Here is a 15,139-nt window from a genome sequence, read left to right as displayed (position 1 = left end):
AGTTTCTAGATTAGCCCTAGATCAACCAGGGTTCCACAAGAGAATTAAGCTCTATTCCCAAAGGTATCCGTTGTATAAAATGAGTTAACCTCTCTCTTTTGCATCCAAGGAGCCTGGCCGCACAGTGGTTAAAGCACTCGGCTGCTAAACAAAAGGTTTGCAGTTTGAACCCACCAGCTGCTCCCCGGGAGAAAGATGTGGTAGTCTGCTTCCAAAAGGATTTACAGCCTAGGAAACCCTATGAAGCAGTTCTGTTCTGTCTAATAGGGTCACTATGAGTTGGAATTGAGTTGGTGGCCGTGGATTTGGTTTTGGGTTTCTTACTCATCCAGAATGGGACTGCTTATGTACCATCATTGAGTTAATGAAGAAAATAGTCACTCATATAGGCAAATAATTGCCTATAGGGCTTAATTCTCATGGAACGCTGGTTGAGAAAGGATGTAATAGCTACTAATCTGTCTTCTTGGATAATGCAATAGTTTTTTGAGGTAGATCTCCTGAAGAGAGCAAGCATAGGTTACCAGGAGCTAGGGAGAGAGGGAGCCATTGTTTAGGAAGCAGTGTGTTTCTATTTATGGTGATAGAAAATTTGGCAATGATTATGGGTGATGGTTGTACAACATAGGTAATGTTTTGATATCAGTAAATTGTACATCTGAAAAATGTTGAATTGGCAAATGATGTATTTTATGTATGTTTAAAACAAAAAAGAAAGCATAAAAGAACCTGTTGTAGAATTTCCAGTAAATGAAAAAGAATAATCTCTTCATTGAAATGAAAAAGTTGTTGTTGTTAGGTGCAGTTGAGTCGGTTCTTACTCAGACTGACCTTATGTACAACAGAACAGAACACTGTCTGGTCTAGCCACCCTCACAGTCGTTGCTATATTTGAGCCCATTGTTGAAGCCACTGTGTCAATCCATCTTACTGAGGTTCTTACTCTGTTTTGATGACAGTCTACTTTACCAAGCATGATTTCCTTTTCCAGGGACTGGTCCCTCCCATAACATGTCCAAAGTATGTGAGGCAAAGTTTCATCATCCTCACTTCTAAGAAGCATTCTGGCTGTACTTCAAAGACAGATTTGTTGATTCTTCTCGCAGTCTATGGAATATTCCATATTCTTTGCCAACTCCATAATTCAAAGTCATCAATTCTTCGGTCTTCCTTATTCATTGTCCAGCTTTTGCATGCTTATGAGGTAATTGAAAACACCTTGGCTTGGGTGAGGGACAGCTTAGTCCTTAAAGTGACATCTTTGCTTATTAACACTTTAAAGAGGTCTTTTGCAGCAAGGTTGCCCAATGCAATGTGTCGTTTGATTTCTTTACTGCTGCTTCCGTTGGAGTTGATTGTGGATCCAAGTAAAATGAAACCCTTGACAGCTTCAGTCTTCTCTCCGTTGATCATGATATTGCTTATTGGTCCAGTTGTGTGGATTTTTGTTTTCTTCATGTTGAGTTGTTATTCATACCGAAGTCTGTAGTCTTTGATCTTCGTCAGTAAGTACTTCAGGTCCTCTTCACTTTCAGCAAGCAAGGTTGTGTCATCTGCACATCGCAGGCTGTTAATGAGTCTTGTTGGAATGACTGCCTCTTGGTCTATGTACGGGTTCCTCATGAGCACAATTAAGTGTTCTGGAATTCCCATTCTTTGCAATGGTATCCATAATTTGTTATGATCCACACTGTGGAATTCCTTTGCTTAGTCAATAAAATAACAGGTAAACATCTTTCTGGTATTCTCTACTTTCAGCCAATATCCATCTAACATCAGCAATGATATCCCTCATTCTATGTCCTCTTCTGAATCTGGCTTGAATTTCTGGCAGTTCCCTGTTAATGTGCTCCTGCAACTGCTTTTGAATGATCTTCAGCAAAATTTTACTTGTGTGTGATATTAATGATATTCTATTGGATCACCCTTTTTTTGAAATGGGCACAAATATAGATCTCTTCCAGTCAGTTGGCCAAGTAGCTGTCTTCCAAATCTTGGCATAGACCAGTGAGCACTTCCAGTGCGGGATCTGTTTTGTTGAAATATCTCAATTAGTATTCTGTCAATTCCTGGAGCCCTGTTCCTCGCCAATGCCTTCAGTGCAGCTTCGACTTCTTCCTTTAGTATCATCGGTTCTTGATCATTTGCTCCCTTCTGAAATGTTTGAATGTTGACCAATTCTTTTTGGTACAGTGACTCTGTGCATTCCTTCCATCTTCTTTTGATGCTTCCTGCATCATTTAATATTTTTTTCCTGGAGAATTCTTCAGTGTTGCAACTCAAAGACTTGAATTTTTTCTTCAGTTCTTTCAGCTTGAGAAATAACGAGCATGTTCTTCCTTTTTGGTCTAACTCCAGGTCTTTGCACATGTCATTATAATACTTTACTTTGTCTTCTCGAGCTGCTATTTGAAATCTTCTGTTCAACTAGCATACTTCATCATTTCTTCCTTTCGGTTTAGCTATTTTGCGCTCAAGTACAACTTTCAGAGTCTCTTCTGACATCCATTTTGGCATTTTCTTTCTTTCTTGTCTTTTCAATGACCTCTTGCTTTCTTCACATATGATGTCCTTGATGTCATTCCACAACTCATCTGGTCTTTGGTCATTAGTGTACAGCGTTTCATATCTATTGAGATGGTCTCTAAATTCAGGTAGGATATGCTCAACGTCATACTTTGGCTCTTGTGGACTTGTTCTAATTTTCTTCAGCTTCAACTTGAACTTGAATATGAGCAATTGATGGTCTCTTCCACAGTTGGCCCCTGGACTTGTTCTGACTGACGATACTCAGTTTTTCCACAGTCTCTTCCCACAGATGTAGACGATTTTATTTCTGTGTAGTTCACCTTGTAAGGTCCACGCATATAGTTGCCGTTTATGTTGTTGAAAAAGGGTATTTCCAATGAATAGGTCGTTGGTCTTGCAAAATTCTATCATTTGGTCTCTGGCCATATTTCCAACCACTGTTCCCTCTTCTTTTTTTCAACTTTGCATTCCAATCACCAGTAATTATGAATGCATCGTGATTGCATGTTCGATCAATTTCAGACTGAAGAAGTTGATAAAAGAAAAAAAAACTTCATTTTTTTCTTCTTTGTCCTTGGTGGTTGGTGCGTAAATTTGAATAATAGTTGTATTAACTCATCTTCCTTGTAGGTGTATTGGTATTATCCTATCACTGACAGCATTGTCCTTCAGGATAGATCTTGAAATGTTCTTTTTGACGATAAATACACCACCAGTCTTCTTCAGTTTATCATTCCTGGCATAGTAGACCATATGATTGTCTGATTCGAAATGGCCAATACCAGTCCATTACAGCTCACTAATGCATAGGATATTGATGTTTATGCATTCCATTTCATTTGTTATTTTTTCTAATTTTCCTAGATTCATACTTCATACTTTCCACATTCCTATTATTAATGGATCTTTGCAGCTGTTTCTTCTCATTTTGAGTTGTGCCACCTCAGCAAATGAAGGTCTAGAAAGCTTAACTCATTCCGTGTCATTAAGGTCAACTGTACTTTGAGGAGGCAGCTCTCCTCCAGTTGTATTTTGAGTGACTTCCAACCGAGGGGCTCATCTTCCAGCACTATATCAGACAACGTTCCACTACTATTCATAATGTTTTTATTGGATAATTTTTTCAGAAGGAGACTGCCAGGTCCTTCTTCTTAGTCTGTCTTGTTCTGGAAGCTCAGCTGAAACCTGTCCACCATGGGTGACCCCGCTGGTATTTGAAATACTGGTGGTATAACTTCTAGCGTCACAGCAACGCGGAAGCTCCCGCAGTATGACGAACAGAGACACGTGGGGTTAATTGAAATAGGTATTAGTAAAATATACACAGGACCGTCTTGTACCAATCACAGCAATGGTTTCTCGAACAGTTTAATATGTATCCTTCCAGACTTTTGTCTGTGCACATAAACATATATGTAAATAGTGTTTATTGCAAAGAACGAGATCTTGCTATATATTTAGTTCAGCAAGTTTTTTCCCATGAAATGTTATGGATATTTGTCTATATAATTTCAGGTGGATCTGCCTCTTCTGAAGAGTTACATGGTATTCCATAGTTCGGTTGCTACAAAGTACATTTTGCCATTCTTCTGCGTATGGACATTTGAGTCATCTCCAAATTTTTACTTTTACTAATAGTGATGTAATAAACGTGTTTGTCTAAAAATTTTTGGAAGTGTATGTAACTTTCTATGTTATAGATTCTAGATGGTACCTGTTACTCTTTTTGTTTGTTTTTTATTATGGAAAATTTCAAATATAGTCAAAAGTAGGGAATAGTAGAAAACCAAAAACCAAACTCGTTGCTGTCAAGTCGATTCCGACTCATAGCCACCCTATAGGACTTAGTAGAACTGCCCCATAGAGTTTCTAAGGAGCAGCTGGTGGATTTGAAACACTGATCTTTCGGTTAACAGCCATAGCTCTTAACCTTTGTGCCACCAAGGCTTTGGGAACAGTACAGTGGACCCCTTATCCACTTCAGTAATTATCATTGTGTGGCCAGCCTTGTTTCGTGCATACCCCATCTACTACCTGAACACTGAATTACCCTAACACTGAATTTATTATGAAGCAAAAACATCTCATTTTATCCATAGATAGTTCAGTACGCGTCTGCAAATGTTAAAAACATTTAAAAAAATTGCAATTGTGTTATCATACCTAAAAATTTGTAAATGTCAGTGTTCAAAATGTTTCCACTTATCTCATAATTTATTATTTTTTTGTAGTTGGTTTGTTTGAATCATGATCCAGACAAGATCCATACGTAGCATTTGGTTAATATGCTGTCCTGTCTTTGTTAGTGTATAGGTTTCCCCTTCTCTTCTCTTTTGTTTTCCTTATGATTTATTTGTTGAAGAAGCTTTTGTACTGTATAATTTCCAACGTTCTGGATTTTGCTCATCATATCCCTATGATGCGATTAATTAGTTCTTCATCCTTTTATTTCTCCTACAAGTTGGTAATTAGATCTGGAGGCTCATTTCAGATTATGATTTGATTTTTTTTCCAATAATACTTAATAGGTAATGGTGTGTACTTATATCTGGTTTCCCATTTCGTGATGCTAGTAGCCATTGATAGTCATTGCTTAGATCCATTACTTCATTTAAATAAAAACCCCGTTCCCGTTGGGTCAATTCCACCTTATAGCAACCCTATAGGACAGAGTAGAACTGCCTCATGGAATTTCCAAGGAGCAGCTGGTAGGTTCCAACTACTGACGTTTTGGTTAGCAGCGGTAGCTATTAACCACTGTGCCACCAGGGCTCCATTACTTCATTAGGGGTTGCAAAATAATGATATTTGAATTTGATCATTACTTTCTCTTTCTTTAAAATAATATTTTATCGTGTTTTACGTGAAGTTTACACAGCAAATTAAATTTCTCTTTAACAATTTTTATATACATTGTACCAAGTCATTGGTTATAATTTTTATAGTGTATCAGCATTGTCATTGTTTCCATTCTGTTTATTCTGTTTCCATTGATCTAGCTTTCCTGCCCTTCTTTGCCTTCTCAGCTTTGGTTTTGGGTAAATGTTGACCGTTTGGTCTCATGTATCATATAGTTCAGTTTAAAGGAGCACATTACTCACAGGTGATGTGTTTATTTTATAATCCAATCTGCGGGCTGAAGGGTGACCCGAAGAAATAACTTCAATTCCGTGTGATCATTACTTTCTGACTATAAAGTACTAGGGCAAGTACTTTATAAAGAGAAATTTCCCCTCATCAACAACTTGGTTCCTCTGATATACAATTTGTGTAGGAAAAGGAGAATAAATGCTTGATCTTTACCTTTATCAGTTTGAAAAACAGTGAGTTGGTTTCTTAGCATCCTCCAAAGATGACTGGTGAGTTTTTATCAAATCATTGTGAACCTATCATTTTAACATATTTGATGTATTTCAATCCTTTGTTGTCAGTTATTATTCTTGATGCTAAAATTGTCCCATCTTTGCCCAGAAACTGATTCAAATTGGCTCATGAGTCTTTCTGATATGATCTTAGTGTAATAAGGTATTCTAGGATCATCTTAAGATATTTATTTGGCCATTTCTCCAAGGAGACTTGATTCCTTTTAGTGAGAGATGATATTTAGAGACCTCAGTCAGGGCTTGGAGGTTCTTATTGCTACTGGGACATAGCTCTAAAAATAATACATATATATTTAAAGGAGGAGCCCTGGTGGCGCAGTCTGCTAACCAAAGTGTCGGCAGTTCAAATCCACGTCCCATAGGGTCGCTGTGAGTCAGAATCGACTGGACGGCAACGGGTTTGTTTGTTTGTTTTTTTGGTGTATTTAAGGGAAACTATTTCATGAGTTCATACTGATGTTCCAGTTCAACTTTAGGGACTATAGGATTTTTACTTCTCTAATTTTGTATTTGTATCTCTTTTCTCTTACACTGAAAAATCTGGTTCCTAATATTAACATAATTATTTGTTGTATTCTGTACTACAAATATATAGTATTTTCCAATTACCCATACTACTATCACTAACAATATGATTACTGAAAACAAGTTATGATTTCTTTGCATTTAGATTTTTTTTTTCCTTAGGGTATATACTCTTAGGGAAATACAGTCAAATTGCTACGTTTTAAAATGAGATGAAATGATTTCATTCCATTGTGGTAAAGCCATCAGCCAGATAGATAGTTTCATTCATTTCATTTTGCCCTAGCCACAGACTAAGATGATATGCTTAGTGTCTTTAGGGAACACTTTTTTTATTTATTTCATTTTCTTTTATAATTATGTAAAACTCATCATTTCAGAGTCAAGTTCTGAGAAGTTTAACCTCTATCCCTGCTCCCTTCACCATATCTCCTCCCTCTACCGATCGGTAACCACTTTTATTACTTTTTGGTTTATCCTTCCATTTTGAATGAATAAAACCAAATATGTGTATTTATTCACATCCCTCCTTTTCTTAAATAAAAAGATAGCCTTCTATATACATTATTCAATACCTTGTTTGTCTTTTTCTTAATGATGTATTCTGGAGCTCGTGCCATAAGAGTGTCATGGAGAAGTTGTCTCATTCATTTTTACAGAGTTTTAGTATTTCATTGGGTCGAGGTACCATAGTTTACTCAACAGTCCTTGCTACCAATGGACATTGATTTCCAAACTTTCACAAGGGCACAAACTCCAGCAATTTGCTCACTGGGAAAAATTTATTTTAACAATTGCTTCAGGAGTCCATTTCCTGTGCATAAAATGGAAGCTTTACCATATAAGCTAATGGCAGAGAAGATTTTTAATTTATAAAAATAGAAACAATTTCCTAAATTTCCTGTCCCAGTGGGTGTAACATGAGGTAGGAAAACAGGAGTGGCTAGGGTCCTTTGTGGTTTGAGGATGACTAGGCATTGCAGGTAAATTAATGCCTAGATGTATCCCCGAGTTCATCTTGGCTTTCTGAAGTTCAGAGACTGTAGGACAAAGAGCTGAGTTTGGCCTTTTGTCTCTAAAAATAGCCCAAGCAATTAAGGTGTTTGTTTTATAAAACATCCAGGCAACACTTGTTGTTAGGTGCCTCCTGATGACAGGACCAAAGTAAGGAACAGTTCATGTCATCCTCTCTTCTCAGGAGCGTTCTGGTTGCACTTCTTCCAAGACGTATTTGTTCGTTCTTCTGGCAGTCCACAGTATAGTCAGTATTCTTTGCCAATACCACGATTCGAATGTGTCAATTCTTTGGTCTTTCTTACTGATATTCCAGTTTTTGCATGCATATGAGGTTATGGGAGGCTGCCATATTCGTTTTTTCTGTCTTTCCAAAAAAAAAAATATTCTGCGTATGCTTTCACCCACAGTCTGAGTCTCCTTTAAAGAGACAGGATCAAGTAGGGACCTGAGAATAATTGTATGAGACTTACTAGTGTGGCTCTGAAGCAGTTGCTACATTTAAAAATGCAAATGAAATATTATTTAGAATTTGTTTCCCTGCTAAAGCACAGTTTCTCTTACACCCAGTTCTTTGGCAGAATCAATGCATATATACTCCTGTGTCTTGATTCCAACGTTTGTGATATTGTGACATACGCCTTTCAGGAGAAACAGCGTGGGTGACCGTGAGAAGGCTCTTCAGGTCATGCTCCAGGTTCTGCAAAGCTGTGACCACCCAGCCCCTGACATGTTCTGCCTTTGTGGTAGGATCTACAAGGACATTTTCTTGGATTCTGACTGTAAAGATGACGACAGCCGAGAGCGCGCCATTGAGTGGTAAGCCCTTGGCCCTAGTCAGTAGCACGTCCTTCTCTGCAAAGGGTAAAGTCACATAGGCTAAGGGACCAGGTCTTTTCCCTGTCTTCCAGCAAGTGAAAAAAGAAGAAAAGTGTTATGGAATTTTCCAGAATCCTTTTCTGAGAGGAACCCATTAGAAACGGGTTTCTACTGATGACATTCTTTTCTCACAGGTCCACTCATTTATGGGGGCAAGAAGGAGGCTCAGCACACTCCTCCCCAGCTGCCCGTATCAGAACTTTGTTCCACTACCACCGGGGCACTAGCTTCCCAGTGAGCTGTCAATTCATCCATTTATTCAACAAGTATTTACTGAGGGCCTGCTTGTGCTAAAAAGTTTTGTAGGTGATAGGAGTAGAGACGAGGAGCCTTGGTGGTGCAGATGTTTAAGCACTCAACTACTAACCGAAAGGTTGGTAGTTTGAACCTACCCAGTGGCTCCACCAGAGGAAGACCTGACGATCTGCTCCTGTAAAGATTACAGCGTGGGAAACTATGGGGCGGTTCTACTCTTTCATATGGGGTTGCTGTGAGTTGAAAATCGACTTGACGGCAACTACCAATAGGGATACAGACACGACAGACATGAATCCGTGCCCTCATGGACCTTGCATTACTCGTCAGGGAAGTCAGATGGATAAAAAGGGAAAATATAGGCTGTCAGCTGGTGGTGAGGGCTGTGGAGCCAAAGGAGGGCAGGGAGGGGATTAGGAGGATGGGGAGGGGTGGTCTGTAGTTTTAAATAGTGTGATCAGTGGGTGGAGGTGATTAAAGCCATGAAGGAGGTGAGGAAGAGAGCCTTGCAGTTATCTGTGGAGGGAGCATAAAGAACAAAGACCCTGAGGAGGAGGAAGCATGCAGGGGTGAAGAGTGAACAAGGGGAGAGTGACTTGAAATGGGAGGGGCGAAGACCCTGAAGGACCTGTAGGTAACGAAAAGGATTTTAGATTTGGCTCTGAGTGGGATGGGTTGGCATTGGAGTATGCTGAGCAGAGAATTGACAAGACCTGACATACGTTTAACAGGATACTGTCACTATTGTGCAAAGAATAAACTGGCGGGGGTATATCAGCTATCTTTTGCTGCATAACAAACAACCCCAAAACTTTGCGGCTTAAACAACAATTTATTATTTCCCATGATTCTGTGGGTTTGCCAGGCAGTTACACTGCTGGCTTCGCCTGGGGCACTCCTACCATTGCAGTCATCTGGACAGTCAGCAGGGCTGGAAGGCCCAAGATGGCCTCATACACGTTTGGCAGCTGGTGCTGGCTATTGATGGTATTCCTTGGTTCTCCATCATGTGGCCTCTTATCCAGCTAGACCAACTTCCTTATGAGGTGGGCAATATTCTAAGAGAGTGAAGGTGGAAACCGCAAGGACTCTTGAGGCCTTGGCTCAGGAACTCACACAGTGTCACCTCTGCCACATGCTATTGGTCAAAGGCAATCGTAAGACCAGCCCATATTCAAGAAAGTGGGTAAATAGACTCCATCTCTGATGGAAGAGGAGACAGAGTTGCATTTCAAAGGTGCATGCCTGTTGGAATGGGAGAAATCTGTGGCCATTAAACAGTTCACCACAGGGGCAGGGATGGAAGCAGGGAATAGTTAGGGGGCTGTTGCAGTAATTCAGGGAAGAACCAGGGTGGTAGTGATACAAATGATGAGAAATCGGAATCTGGGTGTATTTTGGAGATAGCAGCAACAGCGCACATCATGCATTTCAGTTGCGAGAGCCCTTGGTATTGATATCCCAGTCTAGTTTAATTCTGTGTCCTCTCTGTCGTCTCCTTCCATACACATAGAGGCTTTGCCCTCTCTTCTCTCCATCCACACACTTCCCTGGAGATCTCAGCTGCTTCCACACCTTGGGACCCTTAGCGGGAGATCTCCAGCCCCACCTCTTCCCTTAATCTGTGGCCCAGCATTGTCCCCTCTCTACTGACCTGTTCTACCTAAAGATGGTGCTGGTATTTAAGACTTGACACGTTGAAGGCTGAAGCTGTTTCCTCCTCTCCAGAAGTTAGGACTTCCCGTGTCTTGCTTTCTTACTACCATCCATTAGCCTCCAAGGCTTCAACTTTGGATTAATGTTAGATTGCTTTCACTCACTTATCTCCCCATCCAGTCAGTTCCCAATTTCAGCCCTTCTGGGAGTCTTCCTTGAATCCCTGCCAATCCCTTCCCATCACTCCTACCCACAATCAGTGCCTTTTTTTTTTTTTTACTTTCTTGCCAAGAATGTTCTAGCAGTATCCCAAGTTGGCTCCATGCTTGTTGTCTCTTCAGTCCATCGTTCACAGATTTCTAGCTTACTCTCTCTAAAGCTCAAACACCCACCACTACCAATGTCACAAACCAGTATATGTATAAATTTTTAAATGAGAAATTAACTTGAGCTATTAGCTCACCTAAAGCACAATTTGAAAAAAAGCCACTGCAGCTCCCCACACCCTATTAAATAAAAAATCCAAACTCCTAGTTTGCCATTCAAGGTGCTTTGCAAACTTTCCGCAACCTCCCTCTAGCCCTATTTTCCACTACCCCATATACATCCAACTAAGGTTGATGTTCCCGCAGGAGCTTCTCAACCTTCCATTTCTGCTCTTGCCATTTCTTACGCTGGGGTTTCCATTCCCACATCAGAATTCTATCCATCTTCTGTGGCATACCTCAAGTCAGAACTTGATCTAGAGGGATCTCTTCTGTGAATCCCTCTAGACTTGGTTTGCATGGTTTGAGGTACTCTTTCCACACTCTTGCTTATATTTTCACTAATTGTGTATGGATCCTGTCCATGTCCACCTCCTTCGTAGTGTGGGCTCTTGGAGGGACCTGACAGGGACCTTGTTTTATTCCTATTTCATCTCCAGTAGTACCTAATGCACTGCATGGTGGAGGGAAATCACTCGGTGTTGGAGGGAAGGGAAGATAAGGAAGCTAATGTTTGGTAGAACAAAAACAGAAACCTGTATTCTTGCCATGGTGGCCAAGAATCCAACCCCTATGTCAGGAAACTGCTGCCCATAGATCTTTCAAGAAAATCATAGAAGTCTTTCTCCACCCACTTCAGAAGACAATGGCAGTGGGTACAGGAGCAAATGATGCCTGGTCTTCTGGGTAGAGTATTGTGGTTCTGAATGAGGCCTTGGGGACCGTCTCACCCAAGTTCTCAGGTTCATATGTGGAGCATGTGGTTCTGGGAGATTGGTGGCTGGCTAGTCCAAGGTCACAGAGCTGGTGAGAGGCAAAGTTGGGACTGCAGTCCTCATTCCAAGTTCAAATCTTGTCTGTCCCCAAGCTGGACCTGTCTGATGTACAGATAAAAGCCATGGGGAAATAACCCCGTCTTCCCTCTTCCCAGTATAACTTTTCGTAGTAGAGGCGGTCCCTGGGTAACAAATGAGATCTGTTCCTAAGTGTGTCTTTAAGTGGAATGTGTAGGTAAGTCAGAACAGGTGCATGTGATTCTTACTTAGCCTTACTTTAGTGCAAGAAAAGACTTGAAGCATTTTCAGTGATTTAAAAGCTGCTTGTATAGCAAGTGAAGGCGATTGTGATGAAGAATTTTTGTGGGGGCAGGGGGGGTTGGTTCAAGCATTTCAAAGTGAGAGCAAATTTACATGACATGAAAGGACAGGTACTCTCCTTAAGGAGCCTTGGTTGCATGGTGGTTAAGAACTACAGCTGCTAACCAAAACGATCAGCGGTTCAAATCCACCAGCGGCTCCTTGGAAACCCTTCTCTATCCTACAGGGTTGCTGTGAGTCAGAATCGACTCACAGCAACGGGTTTGGTTTTTTGGGGTTTACTGTCCGTAAGTCAGATGTTCATAGCCTGGGGACTTATTATAAAAGCAAATGAAAACAAATCAGATTTAGCAGGATATAGAATTTGAAATCCCCAAAACATATATAGAAAAAAAAAAAGTTGGAATTTCGTTGCCTTGCTGTCCTTCCTCTGGTCCACCTGCGGGTGCTTGTGTTATACCCCAAAGTTCCTAAAACCCGATTGTACCGGACTTAAGTGATAACTTCTCCTTGCAGAATTCATATTTACTGTTGATATCCTTGTTGTCACATGACTGATAAAATGACTGCTGTTTTGCAAGTCTTTGATATGAACAGTACCATTTAAAGACATTTGTGTATCATTACTTCATTGATTCTTTTTCCTGATTGTGATATTCCTACTTACTCATGGAAGAGAGGGAAAGTTTTTATATACAGATAGCCCTGACTTAAACGATGGACTCAAGTTATGATGAACTGCGCTTATGACTGTCTGGGGTGCTTTTTTTTTTTTGTTTTTTTTGTTTTTTTGGTACATCTTATCATTAGTGATATGTACTACAGCATTGCAGTCTGTAATTTGCTGATGTTATCATCCTCAGATGTTTACTCACAGATGTTCAAAGATTGGATTTATAAAGATACTGATAATAAAAGGCAATAATAATGAAAACTAAAAAAAAGAAGTATTCGACTTATGTCAGAACCGACTTAACGACTGAGTTGTAGGAACGGAACCCTATCTTTTATCAGGGACTACCTATGTAGAAAACCATAAAGAGGAGATTAAAAAAAAAAAAGACGCTGTTAATAGTCTAGTATGAAACTGGTTTTCCCTGTTTGGTATCTTGTTCTTTATCCTAATGTAATAGGTCCCCACCCCTTATCTCACTTTATGCCACTGCTTTGTAGCTATTTGGGATCCAGGATTTTGACAGTACCACTTCATACAAGGAGACTGAGTCCATTTTGTGATGTAAGCAGATAAGCAAACAAACCAATGATCTTCAGAGAAATAGCCTATGATTAATGCAGTTTCTATATAATAAAAATGATACGCAAATGCAGTCTAATTTAAAAATGAGATTTAGACATTAAATTGTGGTCTCTTTTGGGGAGAGGATTATAATCGATTTTAACCTTATTTTGTATGCTTTAATATAGCTTCCTTATTTTCTATGATAATCATGACTTTCATTATCAAAACATAAACCTTACAGAGAATACATGAAAAACTCCCTGGTATAAGTTACTGTGTTAATATTAAATTTTTAAAAAGTGATTTAAGAACTTCACGTAGCTGTTTGTAAAGGTGGGGGGAAAGCTGGAAAATGTCAATTAGAGTAGGAGAAATATTCGTGAAAGTTGGTTTGTACCATTATTCAGACATTGTTTTTTTGTTCTGCTGTAAAACGATGACATAGAATTTGATGGCTCTATAATTACAGGTATCGCAAAGGGTTTGAGCTCCAGTCATCTCTTTATTCAGGAATTAACCTTGCAATTTTGCTGATAGTTGCTGGACAACAATTTGAAACTTCCATGGAACTAAGGAAAATAGGTAAAGCTATTTATTGGAGTCCCTGGGTGATGCCAACAGTTAATACACTCAGCTGTTCGCTGAAAGGTTGGTGGTTCTAGTCCACCCACCGGCACTTTGGAAGGAAGCTTGGCAATTTACTTCCCAAAAATCAGCCACTGAAAACCTTGTGGAGCACAGTTCTACTCTGACACGCGTGGGGTTGTGACTCAACGGCAACTGGTTTTTATTTATTTATCATTGCGGGTGTTGATGCTTTGATTACACAAGTTCAACATTAAAAAATATGTTCCAGTAACCCGCATTCTATTCCAAAAGGAACAATCAGTTACTTTCTCGCAGCACACCTGAGGCAGTAACTCAAATAAAATGCCTGCTTTTCCTGTTTCTGAAGGCTTACATGATGATAGAAACAAGAAAGATTTTTCCTAACTTTTCTAACATTCCAATTCCTAAGGTGTCCGGCTGAACAGTTTGTTGGGAAGAAAAGGGAGCTTGGAGAAAATGAACAATTACTGGGACGTGGGGCAGTTCTTCAACGTAAGCATGTTGGCCAATGATGCTGGAAAGGCCGTCCAGGCTGCAGAGAAGTTGTTCAAGCTGAATCCTCCGGTCTGGTGAGTTGCGTCTGTGCGTTGGCCTCATCCATCTCAATGTCTGATCTTGTTCTGAAATGTTTGCCTCAGGTAGACAAAGTGTAGATCGAAAAACCAATTACAGTTGCTATGTTTCTCCTTCTGACATGTTCATTAAAGCAAACTTAGGGCAAACATAACAGCTCTGAGGACTCACTTTGATTTTATATGAAGGGAGGGATGGAGATGTGCGTACGCACACACCTACATGCTGTATCCCCAGAATTAGGCTCTCAATCTTTCTACAGGCCATCTAGGTCCCCAAGAGCAAAACACTCTTTAGTGTTATTAGCTGCCATCGATTCAGCCCCTGATCCATGGCAACCCCACGCACAGTGGGATTGGACCATTATGATCCATAGGGTTTTCATTGGCCGATTCTTGGAAGTAGATCTTCAGGCCTTTCTGCTTAGTCCATCTTAGTCTGGAAGCTCTACTGAAACTTGTTCAGCATCAGAGCAACATGAAGCCTCCACTGTCAGGTGGTTGATGACGGCGCTTGAGGTGCGTTGGCTGGGAGTTGAACCCAGGTCTCCCATCTGGAAGGTGAGAATTCTACCACTGAATCACCTCTGCCCCTCCACGCTTTGGTACTAGTACATAGTGTATTCGTGATAATGTACTAGTACATTAGTGAGAAAGTAGATAATAAAACTAAAAAGCACACTAAGAAAATGATGTTCCTCACCAATGAAAAGTGGAACTAACCTGAAAGACAAATACTAGAGTATGGTCAAGAAAATGGTGGCACAACAACAGCCATAGGTTAACCCATTATACAGCCACTAAGATGTGCAGGAAAGACTACTCAGAGAAGTGGAATATGTTCATTGTTTATTATGAGTAAGAAAAGCCAGTCACAGGGTATATTCTATCTGAT

General features: G+C 40.1%; 1 protein-coding gene across 6 annotated transcripts in view; it reads left to right on the top strand.

Moving 5' to 3' along the window:
* MAP3K15 (mitogen-activated protein kinase kinase kinase 15) overlaps positions 1-15,139 on the top strand; it is a 123,805-nt gene that overhangs the window by 49,645 nt on the left and 59,021 nt on the right. For all 6 annotated transcript variants that reach the window (XR_002825061.1, XM_023737260.1, XM_023737258.1 and 3 more), the window contains exons 6-8: positions 8,100-8,270; positions 13,533-13,645; positions 14,082-14,241. Coding sequence is in view for 5 of the 6 variants with exons in the window: in XM_023737260.1 (XP_023593028.1) it covers positions 8,100-8,270; positions 13,533-13,645; positions 14,082-14,241 (444 nt within the window). In the remaining variant the exon portion in view is untranslated. The remainder of the gene's footprint in view (positions 1-8,099; positions 8,271-13,532; positions 13,646-14,081; positions 14,242-15,139) is intronic.

This window comes from Trichechus manatus, unplaced genomic scaffold, assembly GCF_000243295.1.
Source record: "Trichechus manatus latirostris isolate Lorelei unplaced genomic scaffold, TriManLat1.0 scaffold00100, whole genome shotgun sequence".
NCBI lineage: Eukaryota > Metazoa > Chordata > Mammalia > Sirenia > Trichechidae > Trichechus > Trichechus manatus.
This window is presented reverse-complemented; position numbering and strand designations above follow the sequence as displayed.